We start from the raw sequence: 26,255 nt of genomic DNA on the forward strand, positions 1-26,255 counted from the left end.
CCCCAAACCCCCATGCACAGTCGGTCCATGGGGTCTGCCTCTCCGCCAAATATAATAATATTATGCCGCCAACGTTTTGGCCATATTATTTTCTAACACTCTGGTGGTTATGGTTGGTTGGATGGTGCCTTCGTTTTTGGTATTTATAGCTCAATGACTTGTTTGGTATGCAATTGTGTTAGGAATGTGTTGATATTTTTCTTCTCCTTCTCGAATGTCAGCAGCAGCAGCAGCAGCACAATGATAATGGCGATGATGATGAACATGTGAATAACTATTGAACTCATGCTGATAATTCATTGGTATTTTTCTTTCTTAGATGCAATAGAGAGGTGGAGAAGTAGAGAAACAGCAAGCTGCTTCTAATGTTGCTGATATTAAATACGACACGAAACGATGTCTTGAAATGTTTTGAACGGGGAGTGGGGGATATCCCACTGTATTACTGTAAAGATTCTCCTACTCTGCTGGTTTTGGTAGCTACTAGGTGGTAAACGGACAAAACTTGTTCGACTGCATTCTTTTGAAAAAATGCAGTTGTTGTTTGTTCGCTGATGCTGGGGAAGTGCATCCAGCAATAGCTTAACACCAATAACAATAAACGGCAACAAATTCCATTAGAATAACAAGAAATAAAATGGGCGCAAAAATTACATATCTACTACTACTCTGAGCGAAGAAGAATGCCATACAAATATGTATTATTCTTAAAGAAAAAAAATAAAGATAATGAGAAGGACAAGTTTCAATGAAATTGTAAAAAGTATTTCATTGAAATAAAAGTAATTAAAAAAACAAAATTGAAAGGAATTCAATTGCACCATTTTTTTTTTTTTTTTTTTTTTTGATAACCAAAAAACAAAGTATTAAAAATTTTTAAAATAAAAATTTAAGTTTTTAATTTCGGAAAAATATATTTTTTTCTACAATAATTTTTTTAAATAAAATTTTAAGTTTTTAATTTCGGAAAAGTATATTTTTTTCTCTAAATTCCTTTTTTTATTATTATTTTTTTTTTTTTAAATCTTTCCAACATTTTATCGTATTTCATTGAAATAAAAGTAATTAAAAAAAAACACAATTGAAAGGAATTCAATTGCACCAATTATTATTATTATTATTTTTTTTTTTTTTTTTGATAACCAGAAAATAAAGTATTAAAATTTTTTTAAATAAAAATTTAAGTTTTTAATTTCGGGAAAATATATTTGTTTCAACAATAATTTTTTTAATTAAAATTTTAAGTTTTTAATTTCGGAAAAGTATATTTTTTTCTCTAAATTTCTTTTTTTATTTATTTTTTTTTTCCCAAAGAAATCTTTCCAACTTTTTAGCGTTTAAAATATGTTTACTCATTTTCTCATTCAAAATTATTTTTCACATAACTTATTAAAAAAAAATTCAGGGGTCATTGGCATCATTTTTTTACGCCACAACGAAAAAACAATTTCTTCGTAGTTGGCATAACTAACTGTCCTTAAACTCAGCTGTGATAATCTAAAACTTAATATGCTGGTCATTGTCCTCTGTCTGTGTCTTAGGGGCGGCTAAACACAGCAAAAACATCTGTCACACGTTTGCCAAAAAAAGAAGGAACAAAAACAAACAAACAAGCTCTCTAAAAAATTCTACTAAAAAATGGACACGTCATCGTTGTTATTAAACAACATATAATATTCCCCTCCCGCTCTTCCATCTTTCCTCGATTACTCACAGGTAGGTAATACAATATTAAAGTGGTTCAGTTTAAGCGAATATTTATTGCCAAACAAAAATATATACGGAGTCATTAACCCCTCTCGATACACCAAAAAACAAACAGCCAAACTAAAAGTAAAAATCCTCACCACTCAAAGAAATTGCCTTAAGGATAATGGTGTAGATGACCAGCCCAAAAGCTACCTAAAAATATGGTCGGTTTGTGCTGTCCTGCTGAACTTCCTTTTTTGCCATTGAAGAGTTTGTGTGTGTGTGACGGGTTCTTTCCTTTTTTGTTTTGGTTTTAGTTTTGCAGTTCCTTGCTTTGTGGCAAAGTTAAATGTCCTTTTTCGCAAGAAAATGCACCTGGCCGAGGAAGGAATCCAAAAAAAGAGCTTTAAACCTTATTTTGTGAACGCAAAATGGCAGATGTTTGGCCATTAAACCAGGACAAATGTATTTCAATTGTGAGTGCGTTATATGAGGAGCAAAAACAACAACTCCTTGGCGAGCTAAGCTAAGAAAAATGATTATCATTTAGAAGGCCGCTTGCCAGTCACTTAGGCACACACGTGCCGCAAAATAATTTGGAAAGCGTAACACTCACTCACGTAGGGGTTGGGGGCTATGAAGTTTCATCATGGCAGTGACGGGCTGACACTCCTTTTGCCAGGCGCTGAATTTTATAGTTTTACGTTTGTTGTGAGTGAGCGTGTTTTTGCGAGGCCCTTTTTTATGATTGCTAAATGATCATAAAATTCAAATTACTTTGGGCCTTACAAAGGACAGAAAACCAAACAAAAACAAAAACAAAAACAAAGAAAAAAAAAACAACACTGGCAACCATATTATTACTTTGTTACTATAATTATAGTTATATTAGAGTACATTTTTCCTTGTCTACGAAGAGGAAAGGGGTAGTGAATAGCAACAACAACTGTCAAGTGTCTCCTTGGGGACCTTATTTGAATTTATAGTAATTTCCGTTTTCATTTATATTTTACTTTAATTTTTTTTTTTGGGGGTGGCAAGAATGCTTAGTTGGAACAATAGAAGGAAGCAGGGATAGAAAGTAAGGAAGGGCTTGAAAGATAATAATGTACAAGGTTTTTTGGTTCATTGTAATTTTATGTTCCTTATGATATTTGCGTGCCAGAATGATGGCGCCGCCGGCATGAAATAATTTCTTTTGGGGTATGTGATAACTATTTTAGTTGGAAATCCAAGTAAAAAAAGAAGGGCTATAGAATTGTTGAAATAATTCTTTGGAGAGTATTTTTAGATTTGTTAATTGTTTTTTTTTTTATTAATAATTATTATAAAGTATTTTATAAATTATAAATTATTATATATATTATTTTATATGAAATTAATTCATATATTATAAAAAATGTTATATTTTTCTTCTGAAATATTTTTAATAAGGTCCTCAAGGTCCACATTTTCTGTTACTAATTTGTTTTTATTTATTTTATTTTCAAACTTTATAGCTCCAGTGAAAAATATAATAAAATTGCTTACAAAAATAGCAAATATATAATGTAGCTTGTATGTATGAAATTTCTGTTTTATGGAGTATGTGTGGGAGTTATGAGGAGGTGGTTTTGTTTTTATGAAATTGTTTTTTTTTTTTTGTTGACAACCTCTCCTCTTTTCTTCGTATACATCTCATCTACCACAAAACATTTTGCTGCAGATTATTCATAAAATATTTATTAGCTTGTTAATTAGAATACTTATTTTGATTTCGTAGAGGAAGGAGGATGGATGGATGGATGGATGTGTCATAAATTTTTATTGTGGCAAACTATGATTAGACATAAAAATGTAAGAAAAATAAAAATACTGATGACAAATATATAAAGAAAATGTAAATTGGGAACGAAACACAATAAAATTAAGACAATTTGCTTAATTATTGAAGGAAATAAAACATTGATGACAGACAAAAGTAACACTTTTATGGGTTCAGGGTGGTGGAAATGAAAATGTTCTATGTCAGAAGTCGATAAAAAAATGAAATCAGAGGGTAAGTGAAAAAGTGGAGATTTCTTTCTATGAATTCAGTGGCTTTTTTTCTCCCACCTCAAAATCTAGCAGAGGCATTCTTCTATCTTCTTAAAATACAATTACCAAATTTTATGAACATTAGTCCATAACATTAAACAAAACGAAAGTTATTTTCATTGTGAAATATTATAATGAAAACTATTTTTGGCATTTTATTATTTTTTTCTTTTAACTATTAATTTATTTTGAAAAATATTGCCTTGAGATAAATAACCCCATTGGCCAATTTTTGTTGTTGTTTTTTTGTGATTTCTCTTTAAAGTGTTGGTCTATTTTTAGAGATGCTATTTTTTATTTATAGAAAGCCACTTACAAATAATTGTTTGAAATTGTTTTTGGTTCTGAAAAAAAGGCCTTGTCATTTGTTAAATTGTTGTTGATTTCTATAACGGTAAATATTGCCAATATGCCGTTGTTTTTTATTTACCTTTAATAATTTAAAGCATTTGAAAAGGCCTGTGGCATTTATTGTTAATAAATATTATTGTTTGTCTTCTTTTATTTTATTTCGTTCCACTCAAATCAATAGCGAGCTATGCAATGAGAGAGAGAGATCAAAATATATGAACGAATTTTGTAAACCCTATTGAACACAAAGGAATGAAAAAATTAAGTAGCCAAAAACAACTTAATTCAATTCACAAAAAAAAATAGTTTTCCAAATTGTCATTTACGATCCCAAAGAAAAATGTTATCATTTTTCCTTAGGAATTTTAAAATATTACAAAATTCCCCAATAAATCAAATATATCCCCTCCTCCTCCCACTATTTTACATCACATGACCGGCGGAGATAGTCAGTCTATAAATTGTGCCAAGTCATTCTTAAACGTCAGTTGAAATAGTATGTCGTCTATAACCCAGTCAGTCTTAATGATGATCATGATGTGAAAACAATATTGTTGTTATTTTTTTTTTTGCGTTGTGCTTAATAGAGAAGAGAACGAATGAAGAGGCGAGTGATCAAGCCACCAGCCAGCCAGCCAACCAACTTGTTTTGATTGTCGATTTGTACAAAACAAAACAAATAAAATAATAAAAAATTTAAATAACCTCAAGTTTACAGGGAAAATAACAAAATGATAATAACAACCAAGAGCAGCAGCAGCTACGCGAGAACCACGCATAAAAATATGGAGAGCAGCACCAAGAGCATAAAAAACAACATTTAGCAATCATATGATCAATATGGTAAAAAACAAAAACCAAATTTTTTGATATCTTGTACAAGAAATATTTCGAATGCATATCATTTTTAGAGGAATTTCATCATCTTGTGAAGCAGGAGAGAAAGAGAAGAAAATAGCATTAAAAGAAAAGATATAGGGAAACAAAATTGGCTTTACTTTTCCTATCTAAAAACAGAAAGATAGATTTTCTTAAAATTTGCAATTTTTTCCAAAGAACCCAACATTTATGATGAAATACCTAAAATTGTGACGCCCGGACGCCAAACGCCATCCGTTTCATTGTGTGAGACAATTTTAATTACAAATAAACCCCACATTGTATAATAAATATCTAAAATATCTCTTCTGTATGATTGTGGCCACAAAATAATAAAAACAAAACAACCAACCAACTCATATATAAATCTATATTTGTCGTACTGTTATTTTATTTCCTTTTATGTGATTGTTGTTGCTGTTGTTCTCTTCTCCTCCCTCACCAAATGATGAACAACAAATACAACGCAATAACAACAAGAAGATGATGAAAACAGCTGAAGAGCATGAATGAAGGAGGAGAATCGAAATGAATGAAAAATTTACAACGTAGTCGAGAAGAAGAAAAAACTATAGTAGGCTTGCTTCTCTATTAGTTTGCCGAACAACAAAAACAACACCACTATCAGAAAAAAAACAGAGCACAATAGACTAGAGTAGAGGAGAGCTTCAATTGTAAAGGAGCCTATGCTATGAAGAGTGTGAGAGTAACTTATTTGTTATGAGGGGGAAAGCGAGAGAGAAAGAGAGTGAAACTATTTTTGTTTTTCATTACATTTCATTTAAGATTACAAAGCCCACAGCACATACACACATTACTGTTGTTGTTTCTCAATGGCCAGAGAGCCTCAACAACACAAACAACCCATGATTCGATGTATTATTGCAATGAGAGCAAACGAATGCCAGCCAAAGGCCGATGTTGTGTATAGTGAGTGTGAGTGATTGGGTATGGATGGGGTGGTTGGATTGGCTGGCTGGCTGGCTGGTGGTGGGAGGCAGAGATAAAGCAATACAAGGAGATTATTAGAAAAACAAAAACATTCACACACTCACACGCGAAATTGGAGGCCGGTGGCCACAAGAAATTTAAAAAAAAATCAACAAACAAATACCTTATTGATGATAACAGTCTCTAACACCTGACACTCGAAGAAAAAAACGACAAAGCATATTTAGACAATCAAATTAGATTAACCACAATGAAAATAAGGCGCGTGTATATTAAATAAGAACAACAACAGCAACAAAAAGTTTGTCACAAATGACAGTATACGTACATATGTACATGCATAATGATCATCATAATTCTTATTTTGATAATTTCACCTTGGTTTGAGTTTTCTCTCCATCTTTCTTAACTTGTTTACCTTACATAAAAAAATAACAAATAACTGGGAACCTATATAGAATAACAAAAACAACAGACACACACGTCGTGTACCTATATGCATAAATTCTTTCTGACATACCTACAAACACATATAATACATACATTTCTTCATAGAAAACCCACTTGAAACACGCGCTCACGCACTACACTTTTGTTTTTATTATCGTTGTTGTTTTTTGTTTTGTTTTCATGATAATGATAAAAACAACATTGGCGATATGGCTTGTGAATGAAATATGGGGTGGTGCTGGTAGTGCAGTTACAGCGCTAAGTGACTACTTGAAAAATATGCCCAGTCATTGTTTGTATTTTAAATTACAATTCATTTACACACATATTTTTCATGTTGGCATTATTATCTTCCAACAAAAAAGTGGGATCTGTCTAAGATCTCGTGCTTTTTGTAAGTGGAATAAACCCAAATACTCGTAGGTATAAAGTACATTTTCGAAAAGTTTCCATTGGTTTTTTTTTTGTTTTTTCAAAAAACAATATAGGAAAAAAGTGTTTGGTTAAACAATAATTTTTTAACAGTTTTAATGAAAATTGAAAAATATTGACAAAATTCATTCATAAATAAATGGGGGAAATATGTTAATTTTTTTCAGAAATTATTTGTCTCTGGAAAATTCCCCGGAACAACTCTAGTTTAGTAAAAACTCTTAGATTTTTTCGAAATTTTTTCCAGAGGTAGGTATTTTTACCCTGATCCCGGGAAACTATTTTTTTCTTGGGGGACGGACCCGGGACCCCAGATTTTTGACCCGAATGTCCGGGATCAAGACCCCACCTGGACCCGGATCCACTTACCCGATATAGACAATATGGGTATCGATTGAAAGCTTATGGAAATACCTATCCAATAAGTGGTCACATGAAGGGGTAAGTTGTCATGGTTCGGAAGTTATAGTCAAATTATCGATTTTTTGGACCCGGATTTTTTATGAAACCCCCAAAAAGTCAAAAAAGGGCCCATTATGGGGGTCAACAAAATTGTTTCCAAATTATAGCTGACACTCTTACCTTTCAAAAATGCTACAATTCGTGCTAATACCTTTTTCAGGTCCAGAGATATGGGTCTTTCCATCCGCATAACCCGATTCTAACCAGTTCATTAAAATGATGTTTTTAATAAAAAAAAGTGTTTATTTCGCGTAGCAGTCGTCGGAATAACAAAAGTTTTCTAAATTTGGCTCTTTTTGTAAATAGCCGGCCTTCGGCCGGGGCTTGAGATTTTCACCTATGGGTATGTCCGACACCGGCTAACGCGAACAAAAGGTTCATAATTTCGGCACTTTTTGTAAATAGCCGGCCTTCGGCCGGGACTTGAGATTTTCTTCTCTAGGTATGTCCTACACCGGCTAACGCGAACCAAAGTTTTCTAAATTGGATACCTTTTGTAAGTAGCCGGCCTTCGGCCGGGGCTTGTGATTTTCTCCTCTGGGTATGTCCTAAACCGGCTAACGCGAACCAAAGTTTTCTAAATTTGACACTTTTTGTATATAGCCTGCCTTCGGCCGGGGCTTGTGATTTTCTCCTCTGGGTATTTCCCACACCGGCTAACGCAAACCAAAGTTTTCTAAATTTGACACTTTTTGTAAATAGCCGGCCTTCGGCCGGGGCTTGAGATTTTCTCCTCTGGGTATGTCCCACACCGGCTAACGCGAACCAAAGTTTTCTAAATCGGATACTTTTTGTAAGTAGCCGGCCTTCGGCCGGGGCTTGAGATTTTCTCCTCTGGGTATGTCCTACACCGGCTAACGCGGACCAAAGATTTCTGAACTTCATTCTTACGCAAAATAAACCATTTTTTATTGAAAACATAGTTTTAATGAACTGGTTAGAATCGGGTTATGCGGATGGAAAGACCCATATCTCTGGACTCAGTGAAGGTATTAGCACAAATTGTAGCATTTTGGAAAGGTAAAAGTGTCAGCTATAATTTGGCATCAATTTTGTTGTCCCCCATAATGGACCCTTTTTTGACTTTTTGGGGGTTTTATAAAAAATCCGGGTCCAAAAAATCGATAATTTGACTATAACTTCCGAACCGTAACATCTTACCCCATCATGTGACCACTTGTTGGATAGGTATTTTCATAAGCCTATATCGGGTAAGTGGATCCGGGTCTAGTCGGGGTCTTGAACCCGGACTTTCGGGTCAAAAATCTGGGGTCCCAGGTCCGTCCCCCAAGAAAAAAATAGTTTCCCGGGATCATGGTTAAAATACCTACCACTGAAAAAATTTTCGAAAAAATTGAAGAGTTTTTACTAAACTAGAGTTAAGCCAATTCCCCAAATTTGTATTTAGCTTTGGGGCTATGGACAAAAAGATAAGGTCAAATAAAAACATTTAGAAAAATTCCATGGAATTTTTTTTTTTGGGAACGTTACAATTTGATGATTTGGAAAATGTTACTTTGTAAGAATAATAAAAACAAACAATAAATCTCAATTACTATGAAATTAAAATAACAGCATCCAAAATGTATTAATAAGCAAATATAACAAAACCCCTGCATTGAGCGCCATTATTAATAATTTATTATATATAAGAAAAAGACTTGAAAGAGTAAGTATTTAGATTATGGAATCGAACATAATAAAATGCAGTAGACCTACGTTGGACGCCTTTTTAATGTAATATATATTTATTAAAATAAGAAATCACTTCAATTTCAAGTAGCATAGAATTTAAAAGTGAAAACATCACCAAAAATTTATTAAAATTAAAGTGCATAAACAGCCGCGCGTTGGGCGCCAAAATTCCGACACTAAAAATGATTAAATTAAATAATAATTAAATATTGTGGAAGACATTCTAGGAAGTTTATTAAAAAGACAACTACTGAAACTCCATATTGGGCGCCATTTGCAATTTGAAATGAATTGTCATGATGAAGGATTAGAAAATTTATAAAATTAAAAGCAATTTGAATATTGTGGATCCCAAGCTAAATTACCTAACTGCAAGAGCACAGAAGCCCCACGTTGGGCGCCATCATTTACCTTTTTAATAAAATGAAGAGAACAACTGATAAATTTAGTAAAAAACTAAAGGCATAGAAGGTCCATGTTGGGCGCCACTTTTCAAGTTTTTGATGCAATGGAAGAAAAATCATATAAAATGGGAATCTTTATTTATTTACAAGAAAAATTTACTGGGCAAATTATAATCACAATTCTATTGTCTTGTTTACAAAAATCGACCCACAAAGCAATTCAATCTAGATCATCAAAAAAAAAAAAAAAAAAAAACTATTAAAATCCAAATATATATATTATTTGTTTATAAAAATATATTAACTTAAGAATGTTGTTCTTTTTTCAAAAATATTTAAACGAGATTATTTTTTATTGTTTTTTTATTACTCTGCCGGAAATGCTGGGCAGCACCAATGATATTTTTTATTTTCGTTTTTTTTTTATTTTTTGAAAAACAACAAATTATACAACCACCTTCAATATATGTATATACACATAAATATATAATCAACAGACTACGACGGCCACCACATCTATATACTAATAGTTTATATGTGTGACGAATTCATTATGACAATGTAGTAAAACAAATAATAACGCTTGCTATCATTGAGCATAATCTTGATAAAGTGTAGAATACTTGGAGCTATGGAAGCATAACAAAAAAAAAATAACATAAAACTTAAGCAAATAACGCAAGGATATACACACGCACATTAGATATGAATTAGAAAACGAAAAACAACAGATCTTTTAAAAACAATAAATACTTTGATGCTTTCACAAAAGTAAAGAAAACACAAACAAAAACAACAACAATTTAATTACTGAAAATGAAAACAGCCAGAGATAGTCAGTCAGTCACAAGCGAGGCAAGGTAAACCAAAACTTGACTGACACTAACAACAGTGAAATATTTTCTTGTTTTTGAATGTTATTCTAATGTCAAGAAATGATTTTGAATGATTTTCCTTCTGAGGGAGAAAGAGAGAGAGAGATAGAGGTTAATGCGTAAAATAAAATTCAAACTAACGTCAACAATGACGTTAGAGGGGAAAAAGCCATTAAACTACGTAAGAGGAGGTGTCTTGTGACGTTCCCGATTTAAAAATTTGCCATTATTTTATCTCTGGAAAAAGAAAATATCTGGGTAAATAAACGTCATTGCAAATTTCTTGGATTCAGGGGGTTTCTATTGTTTGTATGGCATTTAATTAACTTTTATTTTGAGGATGAGGATGTATGCGTGTCAGTGTGTGTTTGTGTGTGTGAATGATAACGTTTGTTGATTAGCTTGACAGCAACAGCTGTTGGGCAAAACTATGGAAAACAAGTTTATTTATTATTTTTTTTTTCGTAGAAGGCAAGCCTCCACACTTAGAGAAAAAGTTCGAAAACAAAATGCCTGCAAAGTAAATATTTAAGCATGCCCCACATTGGGCGCCACTCTGGAGACATACAAAATAGCGAATTCAATTTCTAGGAAATAAAAAAAATATAATTTAAATATAAGCTTGGGAAGAAATTAACGTTGGGCGCCATTTTCAATGTTACAATTGTGATAGCCATAATGATCTTCTAAAAGATAACACCTTTTAAATTGATGGAAAATAATACAGAAAACCTTGCGTTGGGCTCCTTTTTGGCGCACATGATTCTTCCAATATGCATTTTAGAGCCTGGAAAATTGAACATTCTGTTTGGGGATTCAGAGACTTGAAAATCCAATAAATTCGTTTATATTTTGCAAATTTTCCGAACAACACCACTACTTTGAACGTTGGATGTCATTTACTTTAAATTTAAAAATTGAAATGCCAATTCCAAAATATTTTGCAATGTTTCCAAAGAACCCAACGGGCGCCATTTTTGCAGCAAATATGTCCACAGCATTTAGTTACTTTCTTTAATTTCGCATTGTGTACACACTTTTCTCTACCATTACTTATTTCTATTTTTAAAATCTAAATACCCTGAACTAATTGATCCTAGAGGATTAAAACACATTCGCATACACAAACGAAGAAGAAGAACAACAACTAAATTGTGGCACAGCTTTCTTTTCCAGCAATGTTGTTATGGAAGATTTTAAAGAAAGAAAACTAATAATAATCCCATGATGGCAAATGGTTTCCTGTAGAGAAAATGTTCATTTTGGGATAATAATATTTTCTTTCGTTTGGAGGGTTTTGGTTTTCGTCATCGTCAAGAAGCAGCAGCTCGCACAACATCTGTCCTGTGTGTTAACATGTTGCATGCATTATACTGTCGTTGTTGTTGCACAGCAGGCATGTGAAAAACACTAAATAAACATTCATTCTAAGATGTTGTGATGCAAGAAAAGACCGATTTTGAAAAGAAAAACTAGGCAGCTGCTGTTTTGTCTAATCTCTAACAGCAATCCATCTTGTAATGATCTGCCGCCGCCTATTTATCTGGCTTTTGCCTTCCCCTACACCATTTACTGGCAGAAGAAAAGCAAACCAAAAAAAAAATTGTTTTTCTTTATTTCATTTTCGTTTTGCTTGTATAATTCCTGCATGAATGAATCGTTCGTTCGTTCGTTCGTCTGGTGTTTTTCCTTTGCCATAGACGACTACACGAGCGAGGCAAGAAAAACAACTCCCTAAGTGTTTTTCCAAGAATTTCTTTTTCTTTATTGTTGTCTTTTAATGATGATTTTTCATGTCGTTGTTGTTACTTTTGTTGTGCATTTAATGTATGTACTTCTTATTGAGGGGGATTATGAAGAAGTGAGTGGAAAAATATGGGCTAGAGATAAGAGAAGCGGAGGCGTTCGAACGGTCTGGTCCGTTCCTCTTCCAACATGGATGTCTGTGAATGGTGGTGGCGGCGGCTTCTTATTTCTGTGTAAACAGCATGCTTGAGAAATCGCATGAAAAGCAAAAAAAAAAAAAAATTAAGAAGAATCCATCAAGTAACAGCTGAGTAATTTGTTATTGTATGGAAAACTACCCATCTAAAAGAAATGTTTGTTTCGAGGGGAGATAATACCACCCACCACTTTTAGGGAGATATGTTACAACATTTTATTCAATAAACATAAAAAAAAAACCGAAGAAAGTGACAAAAACAAATACCAAAAAGCGATGAGAAATTCCAAATCATGTGGGTGCCATGATTTCAAATTCCGGCAACCAGGACCGGACTTTTTATATTTTATCAATTAATGATATTTTGAATATTTTTGAATTAAATATAATTTGCATTGAAAAAAGAAATAAATACTACCAATTCCAAATAAATTTCCTTTAAAAAAAAACGACCGACGACACGTGGAGACTTTTTTGTGCAACAACATCCGTTGAGTGTTATTCTTCGTTTTGCTTTTTGTAATAGACACACCAAGAGCCACCAGCCAGGTTGGTTGGTGGAGAGGTGGCAAGGAGAGGTGTAGATTGTGTGGTCAATTGGCGCCAGTCGTAAAGCAAACGACCGTGTTAAGATTATTTACAGCAATGTTTTTTTTTTTTTTTTTTTTTTGTCTTCGTCTACAGCAGCAACATTGTCAGTCAGTCAAAGCTTTTTTTGTCATTCTTATGCTTGTCGTTGGTGTTGTTTTGCCCTGGTTTATTGTTAGTGTGCCAACAACACCAAACACAGCAGGCTTTGTTTTTGGCTGAGAGACAATTAGCCAAGAATGCGGTCGTAATATTAGAAATGTTCATATGTAAAGCAGGAGCAGCAATTGAATGGGGCAAAACAGAAACAAAGACAGATCAACATTTTTTTTAGCACCCAAACAGCCCCTCCGCTCTGTCGCGCTCTCTTTTTGGATATTGGACTTGGCCATTTGTAAGAAAATAACATATGTCTATTTTCAGCCCAAGTCTATTTATGTTAATTTTTGTTTTTTTTTTTTTTAAGAATAAAATCTACTTTCAATGTGGGTGGTTGCTTGCTTGCTTGCCTGCCTGTCGCTGTAAGCCTTTGGTTTTTTTTTTTTTTTGCTTTAACCCAGTTTAAGGTGTGGGTGAGATATTTGTCACAAGTGTGGCAAGATCAATAAATATCGATTGTAAAACAAGGGAGAAGAAGGAGGTGAAAAGTTTTCAACACCATAAACTCAAAGAATTACCTACCTACTTGCGGCCGCTCGGAATGCGGGAGTATGCTAATGGAATAGGAAATTTTTGCCCGACAAGTTTAGAAGGCAATGCAATGTGATTGGGTGTGTGGTGGGAAAGAGTAGTAGTACTATGATTACAAATTAGTTCCTTATTTGAACAAAGAGTTTGATTTTTAGAAGAGAAAAAAACGCACAATTGAACCTTGAACCCCCGAAGGTTCAAATATGGGAAATTGTGTTTATTGAAACACTTGGTTCATCTTGGCTAAAAAATGAACCACAGGGTTCATTATGAACCTCTGGATTCATTTTGTGAATATTTGGGTTCATATTGAAGCCTTAGTTTAAATGTGACTTCTTGTGTTCACAATGAAGATTTGGGTTCAAAATAAATCACTCGCAATGTAGTATTGTGTTTACAATGAATCTCGTGGTTGCACAATTAACTTCTGGCTTGGCAACTAATTTTAATGTGTTCATATTAAAGTCCTCTGGATGCTCAATGCACCTCAAGATATGTTGGTTTAACACGAACTTTTCGATCGCTAACGAAACTTCATGTTTACCATGAACTTTGGGCCGGTCCACATTTTTCATGACCTTAAGGATACTCTCTGGGGGGGGGGGATCTCATTGATCCCCTGTGACCTTATGGCAGCATAATGATACTCTATTGGGCAATATCGATTCCCTAAGAATCTCAGGGATCATATTGTTTCAATTTATAACGACTCTCTAACTATCTCGCTCTGCCCTCTCCCTTTCTTTCTCTGCATCACAATGAACTAATTAGCTCATTGTTTAAACCGTGCTTGTATTCATCTCAATCTACCCTTTCACAAATTCTTTTGAACATTTCTCGGCCACCTGATTGGGAATTTCCGATTGGAATTCCTAAATGGGGGGATTGACGTCAAACTTCGACCAAAATAAAAATAAAAAAAAATAATGTTTTTGTTTTTTACGATATTGCGGTTGTTTTTGACTCCACAAACAAGAAAAAACCCAAAAATCGTTCACCTAAAAGCGTAGCACAAAAATTGCTGTTTAAAAGCGTTTTCTTTTTTTTTTCTTTGTTTTTATTTCGTTAAGGTTATGGTGATAAAGTTTTTGTATAGCTTTAAGTTGTTGCTAGCATTTATGGCATAGAAATCACGTACAAAATCAAAAGATAATCACCGCCACATACACAAGAAAAATAAATACAACAACAACGACAACAACAACAACAAAAATTTAAAAACGATAAAAAACAAAATAAAAATTTCTTTCAAGTCAGGTGTTGTGCGTGATTTGATAACTTGCGATGAGATTTCAATATAGGCTGGGGGGTAGGAGAGGGGCAAGAGGTCTCCGACTACGGGAGGGGGGTCAGTCAACAATCATAACATGACAAAATAAAAACAAAAACAAATGGGGATTTTTTTCTTAAAGTGATGATAACAAGACAATCACTCGCTCGTTCGCTTGTTGTCCACAGCGGAACAAAGATGTTTTGTTAAAGTTTTTTTTTCTTTTTGAAAACGAAGAAGTGCTAATCAAAATGTTTATGTTTTCTTAATAAATTCAAAGAATTTCGAAAATAAAAACAAAAACAAGCACCAGCAGTTTGTTGTGATAATTACAGCAAGTGTGTCTCGCAGGGCTGTTGTTGTTGTTTTAGTTCCAGTGCCAGAAAAAATTGTAATATTTATTGATAATCAATTTTGAAATGGAATGGTGAAAAAATCGAAATCAAGACTTAATTAACAATGGATCTAGTTTCCAATGTTCTAGATACACAACTGTCCGCCCCTTAAGCCGCTGGACAAACAAGACTCGTATCAGTTCGGCGGCCAGACTGACTTGCAGTCATTGCATGTGTCATTGTCGTCCGAGAGCTGGGAAGAAAATAATAAAAACAAAAAATCCACATAATAAAACAAGCAAGCAGCAATGGAGGGAAAAAGTCGTGGGGGCTAATGCAGAGGGGGGGATCCTCCACCACGAAAGGCCACTGTGTAAATAAAAATGTAAACAACTGCTTATGCCATAATAACACAATTGCTTAGGTTTTGCTTTTATAATTTTCTTTCCGTATTTCACATGAGAGCGGTGTTGTTTGCGGGTTTTGAAAAATCCAACACTACTGAAAACTGAGCGACACGTGTAAGCGATAAAAATGTGTTTTTTGCCTTCGTCTTTATGTTTAATTTACATTCAACTGGGTTTAGTTTCAATTCCCTAGTGTTTAGCTATTATTACTTGAAAACCATGGCGACTAGTTTTGGAATATAAAGAAGAAAAAAAAAACAACAACATACCGAGAGTGAATGACTCTAAAAACAATGTCTATTTCATACATGTGGAACTCATCATTTTTTGTTGTTTCTTGAGCTGTTTTGAACGGTATTTTCAAGTATTGTTGCTGGAAGTAAAAGTGAATGGAAAGTTGTAAGAAGATAGAGAGGAGTGGAGGGGGGGAGCAGCACAGCTAAGTGTGTTCGGTCGATTTTTATTTATTTTTCATGATGTGTTTAAAATTTCGTGTGAACAAGACATTTGGTCGCTCAACAGCATTTGATACTCTACATTGTTTTTTTTTTCGGGAGGTTTCTATTTGATTTTGGTGGGAAAAATGACCATTAATTTGAAGAAAAAATGAAAACTTTATTATGTGGTCTCGGGGGGGGTTGGTGGTACTTGTGACAGAAATAGATTTTGTTTTAATAGAAAAAAGAAAAGAAACTGTAAATGAAGCTATTTTTAGAAAAAAGAGGTTAATGGCAGAAAAGTGTTTACACGTGTGTTTGGGTGTGTGTTGGAATGTAAACAGAAAAAATCTAAAAATATAAATTGAAAACACTTGAGAAAAGCGTGGCTATAAACAATGTGAGCCACTTTAATCACAACACTTTTTCTTAGAAATCTATTCAATTTAACATTTTATTAAACACGGTCTTTAAGAGTTTGGATTTTAATTCCCATGACCATAGGTATATTTTCTTTGGCGACAAACAACAAATTGATAAGATATAAAAAAATCAAATTTTAATGGAATATTGTTTACTCTCAAAAAATATGTAATTACTCTATCTTCGATCTTGAGTTAGAATTTTGGGTCTGAACTTAGATCAAGATCAAAGATAGACTATATCGGCCAACTCTTTCCTATAGTCCCCCCACCATCATCACGGCACCCTCCCATTTTAAACATTTCCACGATTTTCGGCACTTTTTTAACGGGATTGTCTGGGTTCCTAAAAAATCTCTGTACCTTTATTTTATATCTGTTCGATTTAAATATTGCTAATTTTTTTTAGTGGAACTTTTTTTACATTTTCATATTTTTGATCTACCACATAATTTTCTCTTAAAAATAATAATAATAATAAAAAGCAATTTTAAGATTTCTACTTACTTGCATATTCACGTTTCGTATTGACATCGACCGCCAAATAGACCGTGCTGAAACTGCCCTCACCAATGTATTTACCAAAAATAAAATCTTTTGGCGATTTCTTTGGCGGTGTAATGGCATTATTGGCGGCAGGTGGTGATGATTTTGCAGGATATAGATTTGTTGAGTTATTTTGATGATGATGATGGTGGTGGAGGGAGGATGCTGTTGTGGCGGCTGATGATGACATTCCCGATGTAGATGATGATGACGATGCGCAGGAGGATGTATGTGATGAGGCTAGGGGTAAGGTTTCACAGCTACCATTTGTTTGTTGTTGCTGCTGCTGCTGTTGTTGTTGTTGGTAACGTAGTCGACAACATGTTGTATTACTAGCGGCACTACTGGCCGTAGATACTGTTGACGCCGTCGACAAACGTTGTGGTGATGACGAAGGTGATGAAGAATTTTGAGCGGCCAAGGCAGCCGTTAGGGGCGATGAGTGCCCTGCAAATAAACAAAGAAAAAATTTTCACGTTGCAAATCTAAAACAAAGATTTCAAGTCGTCTTTTTTGATATTTACCATTTAATCGTTGCTGTTTTTCAATGGAGATTTGCTCCAGACATCCTAACATCTTGGATGTGGCTGTTGTTGAGGTGGTTGGTAAAGGAAGCTGCTGTTGACCGTTAATCTGGAAATAAACAATGAGAGAATATTTTTAGAATTCGTTCCAAAAATTCCATAATTTGAATGATTTTTTTGTGCTTTTTTGATTTTTTTTCGTTTTGTTATTTGTGTCAAAACACAAAGAATGAACAACAAAACTGAGGCAATTTTATGATTATTTTTATTGCGTTTTAAAAAACAAGACAAAAAAAAAATCAAGTATTGAACTGTGGACCTTTAAGTCATTCGAAAAGAAATATCACAAAATACAGATATTTGGCAAAAAAAAAAAAAAAAAAAAAAACATATATATTCATTCAGAAAAAAACGAGTTAATAAAACAATAATAAAATACAAAAATGTTTAAAACTTTGTATTTTGTATTGAATTGTGTTCAGTACAAAATACAAAAAAATCAAACTTAGAGGGGAGGGGAGCCAGGCAAAGCGATTCGAAAAACATATATATGGGAAGGTTGTTTAAACTGTGTTTCGTTCGTCGTCGTCGTTTTGTTAAGAAACCAAAAAAAAAAGAAAACAAAGCGAGCGGTCGCCGAAAAAAGGTGAGTTAACTCTCATCAATAATTTCATTAATGGTTAGAAGGTCATTAGTGACGTAGATCCCCCCTCCTAAGATAAAGAAACCAACAGCAGACTAAAAGACAAATAGACTCAGACAGTTTGACGTACATCATTATGGCCAAAAAGCAATAACAACAACAAAGCAGTGAACAAAACGAAACTAATGAAACCAAACAAAATATCATAAATTAGACACAGTTAAGTCTTTTTTTTTTTTTTTTTTGGTTGAGACTGGTTGGATTTCGTTGAGATTTTCGGGTCATCTTGATCATCAAAAGGAAAGTTGAAAGGTATATATATTAGATAAAACAGGTGCCAAAACAAAGCCAAAGATCTTTGATCGAAAGCAAAAGAAGAAAATCGATTTCATTCCAAATTTCCAAGTCCCCTCTTTGATGTTTAGCGCCAAAATGTATTACTTCTTTTTTTGAGTTTTGTTTTTTTTCGGCATTGACCTTATATGGAATTCTAGAGATTTTGGTTTTTACACAAAATATTGTCAAAGTAAACTGAGTGTGTGTGAGAGAAAAAGAGAATAAATAAATTATGATCTCATGCTACCGTAACAATGTCTGTCTGTCTGTCTGTCAGACCCATTACTCATGCCAACCCAGAGGCTAGCAGCAACCAGTCAGTATTCAATAATAGTATAAAATACGCATTTAAAAATAAAAGAAACTATAAAACAAAAACAAACAAAAAACGCAAATTAAAATGAAATATTTTTGCTGTTCGACAAACACCACAAACTCCCCCATACAAAATTCCAAGAAATGCAAATTGTAGTGACGAGCCAAAGACATTAAGTCATAGTTTGAACCAAATGAAGAAAAAAAACACGCAAAACGGTTATAGATAAATAAAGGATTTTGAATTAAAAAATTAAAAAATAAAATGACATAATTAATAAATTAAAAAATATTTAATAATGAAAAAAAATAATGAAAAAAATACAAAAAAGTTAAATTAAAAAAAAAAATTAATAAAGTGAAAAAAAAATTAATAAATAAACAGAAACAGTTATAGATAAAAAAGGATTATGAATTAAAAAATCAAAAAAAATGTAATAAATAATAAATTAAAAAATATTTAAAACTACTTAAAAGAAAAGAAACTGAAAAAAATAAAGTGAATAAAATAAATAAATAATATAAAATAAAAATAATTAAAAATCCAAAAATATATAATATAAATAATTTTTTTCATTATTTTTTAATATTTAAAAAATATAGAAAACTTAAATTTAAAAAAATAAAAAAGTAAATACAAAATACATAATATAAATAATTTTTCAATATTTGATATGTTTACTTTTTTTAAACAATTTTTTTTTTTTGTAAAATTTCACCTAAATAGTAAACTAAAGAAATAAAAACTACAACCAAAAAATTATTTTATTGCATGCCAAGTTTTGTACACTTTGCATGACTAGTCGACATGATTACTTTAATAACGCCCACAATAAAAAAAATGAAACAATAAAACAATTGCCATTTTTCTCCCGTTAGTGTTTTAATTTTCATTGAAGCATTGGCAAAAGATTGCAGTTAGAAATAGATTGTGTGCTGGTGGCGCCCAACTTATTATTATGCCAGTGTTGTTTTGGTTTTGCAAACGAACACAGAAAAAAGAGGTAAGCTTTCTTTGGCAGACAAAAATTTCGCTGATAATTTGTCTTGGAAAAGGATTTCCTTTCATGTTATTGCTTTTTTTTTCTATATAATATATAGCATTGGCTTTAAATATTCTAAGAATAAAAATAAGAACAACAGCAGCAACAAACAACAGCTATGAATAAAGAAATCTGGCACACAGGCTCGCCGTCGCCATTTGCACCTTGTCTAGTTGTTTTGTTTTTTTTTTTTTTCGTTATTTTTTCTTGTCTAGTAATGTATGTCGATTTTTTTTTTTTTGTAAATTTTGTTGCTGTTTCTTTTTTTCGTGTATTACTTAAATGACGCTCTGATTATTCTTAGAGGTGCCATGATGACGCCCGTTACACTAGCAACCATGAGATACATATTTTGTGACATTTTTTGTTTTAAACAAAATTCAATTGCAATTACCCTTCCCTCGACGAAATGGCAACATTGTATTATTTAAATTCCGAAGAAAAACCTTTTTTGAAATTATTCCTCTTCCTGTGCTCTTAAAAATTCAGCCATTTCTACCTGCCACTATTTGACTTAAAAACACATTTAAATTAGAAGAAAAAATTTAAAATATTCATGAAAACAAATTCTAAATGGACTTTGCTCAGGACATTACACTGGTGTGCAAAATTTGGGGGATGAAAATTAAATTGAAAAAATGAAATTATTTGTTAAAAAAAAAAAAAAATAAAAAAAAATTTAAAAAATCGAATATGTTCATAAGTTTATGAGAAAAAAAAGTAAAAAAATACATATACATTTTTATTAAAAAAAATTATAAACAATTAAAACCTATTTTTTGTTTATAAATATATTATATATTATAAATATATAAATATATTTTTCTATTTATTCAAATTTTAAAAAATATATTTAAAAAGTAGTATATATCACCAATGTATTTTTAATCGAATTGAATTTGAAAACTCAAATAAAAAAATTAAATTACTTTTTTAGTTTACATATTGAATTTATAAACTAAAAATATTTTTCTTTTTCAATTGATTTGGAATTTTCATTTGCAATTAAAAATATTATTTAACTCTGTAATTTTTATATATCTTAAAATAGTTTTATTTACTTTCAAATTTCAAATTTTATGATTTAATGTTCAATATATTCATTTTTTCATCGCAAAAAAAAAAAAAAAAAAAATTGGCATCCTTGTGTAAATTGTAGTTCTTTTGCTTGTTTATAAACATTTGCAAATATCATTGTATATATCATGACATTTTTTTCTCTTTTGTCTATATGTAGCGTTCGAAAAATATTTAATGTATGACAATGATGTGTGTATGTCTGCCTGTGAGTGTAGGCGTTGTTGCAATTCGATCACAAAAATTGTCTAGACAGTTATAGACGTCAGCAAGAAAAAAAAAAAATAAGAACCAAAAAACAAACAAACAAAAAATAGAGTATATTTATGTGTGTGTTTGTAAAGCTATTTAAATATTGTTAAATATTTGTACTCGACGAAATTTTGTTTTCAAATCAGCTGATAGCTATATCTATATACAATGTATTTAATTAAAGAGAATTTTTTTGTTTGTCTTTATTTCCTTCTCCATATGTTTATTTCCTCGAAAAAAAAAATAAGAATACCAAAAATACAATTGTTTCACAAAACAACAGCAAGCACTTGAAAACAGTATGTACTTTGATATTGTAGCCATACAAGTTCAACAAAAACAATAAACAAGAGGAATGAATAAATTGTTGCTTTTTTGGTATTTATTTTTTATGGTATTTTTATGGCGAACACGCGAATTATGATTGCTAGTGCTTATTTTTTTTTTCTAATTAGAAAATAGAGAATAAGAAAAAAAGAGAGAAAAAAACTAATTTACAAACAAAATTCTATTTAAAAAATTTAAATAATTCACTTTTATTTAGCATTTAATGATACTACATACGAGAGAAAGAGAGCAAACATTCACAGACACATATAAAAAATAACGGGTATTCTTTTTTGCCAATGCTCTCGCACAAAAAATTTACATTAAAATATCCAATTTCTAAACAATAATATTTTTCTATTTTATATTTTTAAAATACAATTTTAACAAATAGTTATGAATGAATTTCCTCTTTTTGAAACAAGAAAAAAAAATAATATGTAACACACTAAGTCGTTTTTTTTTTATCCAAACAAAACCCTATACCACATTTCGCAATACTACATTTTTACTCTCATTTGCCTAAACAGAAATCAAGGTAAAATTCCGTTGTTTTGATGATGCTCTGTCTACCCCTCCCCATCCCCCACCAAAACAACAATAACACCAAATAAATGTAACGAGCAGCCAGTCATGCTCAGCACCAGTGTCCGTTTTTCGTAACAACAATACTACTTTTTGCATTAATATTCACCGTTGTTTTGGAAAGGCCAGAGAGATAGAGAGAGTGGCATGAATTCTCTGTTATATGTCTGGTGTGTGGGGCCCACACACCAATTGTAATGAGATGAGGGAGAGCACTATGGAGAAATGTGTGGAGTAGTAAAACTGTAATTGTATACAGAGAACAAGAGACACAACAACCATATAATCAAGACAACTCAGATATAATACGTTGTAGTAGTAAATTCGTTTGGGCTACATTGATAACAGTGATGTTAACTTTGTGTTTTTCATTTTCTCACAAAAAATCAAAATATTTGCAAAAAGTAAATTGAGCAATTTAATATATGCAAATTATAGAATTGGTATTTTGTATTTTTTTTAATTTTATTTTAAAAAATTATGAACTTATTCAATATTATGAGATGAAAACACAACGTATGATAAATAAAAATAATAAATTCTGGTTATACACATAGAATACATCTAACGTTCTTACTATTTTTTACAATTTAAATTAAAAAAATATTTATTTGTATTTTATTAAATTTTAAAGAAATATTAATTTTTTCTGTCTTTGTTTTGAATCTCCAGGGAGAAGAATAACTTACTATGGGGGGACAACGATGAGACCGCCAACAACTTTACTTGCTGGTTGTCTTCTAGGTTATTGTTATTTTTTGCTGACAAGCTTACAGCTTATTTTCTAGATCTAAGTGAAAGAAGATTGGTACGTCGTAGGTTACGGGTCTTTTTTTTGGTGTGAGGGTCGCTCGTTCCACATTCATATATATTGCCTGTGTATGAGGCAGCGCGCAACGTAAGAAATACCGAGAGAGAGAGAGAGAGAAAGAGCGGGAGAGTACAGAGAGAACGCGCGCACTATTCAATTGTTTTGGGGGTCTGACTGCTGCGAACTGCTATAGTTAAATAATAATCGGATTTTTCTTGTTCACATCGGCTGCTGCTTTTTTCTCGTTTCACATACAACTTGTGGTGTTTGTTGTTGGTTTTGTTATTCTAATGATTAAGGAATTCTCCTTTATAGCCACAAGATTTTATTATTCTTTTTCGTTTTTCGTTATTTTTGACTATTTCAATGAGAAAAGCATAACTTTTGCTTGCTTGTTCTTCTTTTATTTTCTTTCTTTATTTAGCTTGACGAATATATATTATGCTTGTGCTTAGGATTATCTCGTTTTAAGTATAGACAAAATTTTCTGCACTTTATATAGGTATTTTGATCTTTTTTTGCGTTGGAGAAGTTGTTTGTTTTTGTATTTAGGTATTTATTTGAACACAGACTTTTAACATTGACATTAACACAAAAAAATATTTAACATATTCAAATACATATCACAATTTTAAATTTTTTTAAAAAAAATTAGACGACGATTTTAACTAATTTGTTGGTAACAGGAAAAAAAAATGATTGAAGACACACCACAAAAAAATTTACTAAATTATTTTATTTTTGCTAAATTGATTTTATTTTTTTATTTTTCCTTTGAGTGAACACTTTCTGGTTACATAGGTTGTTTGGTTGTTTTATTTCCAAATTATCATTTTGTTTTGGATGATTTATTTGCCTTGATAAATTTTCTGATTTTTTTTTCTTATTTTGCTTCACCGAACGAATGCGAGGAGTAGCTTTGTGGGTTTTTTGGTATACCGTTTCACTGTAAGCGCCACAAAAAACTAATCAAGAATGAATGTATAAAGAAACAACATTGTCAGCAACGACCTGGCTGGCTAGTTGCCTGTTTGAATCAAAATAATAACACACACATTTACAGAGAGAGAGAGAGAGAGAGAGCAAGAGACTCATATAGAAATATGAGTAAACGCCACCACTGCTACACTGGCTCCGCATTTGATATCAACACATATATACTTACACACATTCAAGCAAACTGCCTAAATTCTGTATCATTTGGGGGGATACTCTCAATTTCCAATGAGTAAAAGTTAGTCAGCATTTTTAAATCTAATTGGGAGGGGGCCAAACAGAGAGATGATGGAGAGAGAGATAGCATGTGTGTGAATACGAGTGTAACCCAAGAGAGCTGACATTTAATTGTTGGGGGGAAACTGAACAAGTGTTGTTTATTAAAAAAATTATCAAGTGTTGTCAATTTAGCGATTTTTTTGAAATAATAGATAAATAAAAAGCAATTTATGTGTAAAACTACCAAAAATAAGAAATACGTTTTTTAACTTTTTCAATGTAATATATTTAAAGGTTTTGTCGGTTTCATGAGAAATAGTTAACAGCACTTAGATGTGTTAGAACATGGCGAGTTTATGTGATGATGAAGAACAACATGGAGTTGCTGTTGTCCGTACAATCGAATTCATAACAATGTTTACACATAGTTGTTGTTTTAAAAATAACTGTGTGTGGCGCTTTGGTGTCTGCATTATTTTTGTTGCTGTTGTTGTTTATTATTATTGTTTTTGTTTTTGGGGGAATTTAGTTTTGCAGCCTCAAGTGTTTGGAAATTTCATCTCATTTTCTCATAAATACATACAAACAGAAAAACACACTCGCACACAGACAGAGCAAACAAAAATAACAAAAACATTGGATGGATGGATTTTTGCAATAAATGTCTTCTGCAAAATGGGAGACTTGACTTGGTCGGTATTTTATTTTTGTTTATGTTGCTCTCCGCTATTGTGTTGTGTTGTCCTCCAGCACATCATAAGTATGTTAAGTGGGCTGACTTTGGTCAAAGCCATTTAATGGTGTCGATGTTGTTGTTATTGTTGGGGTTTGAGTTTGGTTGAGTGGAAGATAACCGGATAACCCCCCATCCCCACAAAAGCCTGCAGTTTAGCTCTCAGTTAAAAATAAATAAATATGAGAAAGGTATTTTGATTTCTCATGGTAGGTACATATTCAAAAAAAAAAAACATATATTGGTTGGTGGGTAGATAATATGTGTGACTTTCCATGGGACCAGCATATTTTTGAGATTGTTACTGGCAGGGCTCTTGAAATTATTATCAGCTATAAAAGCAACAACAAACACATACTACATTTAACAGCAAACGGGTACACATAAAGATGCCGCTAATCAATCAATCATTTTGTACTGAATAACTACCAAAAAAATACCACAATATAATAAAAGAGCCATTGATATAAATAACAAAAGTAAATTTCGAATGGGAATTATGTAAATAGAGGTTTATTTCTGTTATTGTTGTTAAAACTGGGTATGTAGAGACATTTTAATATTAAAAAAATCAGAAATAAGGTTGGATCAACAAATGGGATTGTGGAAGGTATAAAACTGTTTTCAAATTAAAAAAAAAAAATTTTTTGTTTGAATTTTGTTAATATAAAATGAAATAGCAAAATATATCTAAACGTACTTTTGAAGGATTGTGGAATATGGATTACGAATTTTGTTTCAAAATCATTTTTTTACTGTAATGAAAGGTTTTCGATTTCCCAATATGTGGTGAAAGACCCCAGAGCCGCTGCATAATTCTACCAACTCGAAATAAAAATTATAGCAATTACTCAGCAAGAAAAATAAAAATTAAAAACAAAATGATTTACAAACTTGCCATGAAAACCTCAACTAAATTGAGAGACAAAACAATTCTAAATACAATAACAAACAACAACAACAGCAACAGCAATGTCTTGCGTATTGAGGTCATTGTCGTTTCACTTTGAAAATCAATCTATGGCCGTAAGGCAGGCAACAGCAGCAGCAAAACAAAAACAAAACAAAACAAAAATGAGATAAAAACATTTTTGTAAACCAAAAAGAAAAGAAGAAAAACAACAACAATTTACAGAGCTATTATTATTGTTTATATACATTTTTTTTACTTTTTGAATACAAAATTTTTGAAATAGTTTTGTGTGTTTTTTTTTTTTTTCTAACCAAATTTAAAGTAATTTATCATTGTTTGGAGAATGGTAAACTATCTATGAATGAATAGATGACACTGAGCGTTGAGACGATTGGAGGGAGGATAATGGTGTTTGAGTTTTAATTTTCGTGGAATAATGATGTGGAAGATGATTCAAGGAAATTTAAAAAAAATATATTTATCATAACTTAAATGCAAATGTTTGGAACAACTCTAGTTTAGTAAAAACTCTTAGATTTTTTCGAAATTTTTTCCAGAGGTAGGTATTTTTACCCTGATC

The 26,255-nt window shown here is 31.9% G+C and overlaps 1 protein-coding gene across 4 annotated transcripts in view; it reads right to left on the reverse strand.

Annotated features, from left to right (window-relative positions):
- LOC131801024 (3-phosphoinositide-dependent protein kinase 1-like) overlaps positions 1-26,255 on the reverse strand; it is a 63,835-nt gene that overhangs the window by 28,887 nt on the left and 8,693 nt on the right. For 2 of the 4 annotated variants that reach the window (XM_059118961.1, XM_059118962.1), the window contains exons 2-3: positions 17,426-17,534; positions 16,863-17,348 (exon numbers count right to left, since the gene is read on the reverse strand). In XM_059118961.1, coding sequence (XP_058974944.1) covers positions 16,863-17,348; positions 17,426-17,534 — 595 coding nt within the window. Of the gene's footprint in view, positions 1-16,862; positions 17,349-17,425; positions 17,535-22,692; positions 23,847-26,255 lie in introns of those variants that run through there. The other 2 variants (XM_059118964.1, XM_059118963.1) reach the window with 2 other exon arrangements.

This window comes from Musca domestica, unplaced genomic scaffold, assembly GCF_030504385.1.
Source record: "Musca domestica strain aabys unplaced genomic scaffold, Musca_domestica.polishedcontigs.V.1.1 138, whole genome shotgun sequence".
Taxonomy (NCBI): domain Eukaryota; kingdom Metazoa; phylum Arthropoda; class Insecta; order Diptera; family Muscidae; genus Musca; species Musca domestica.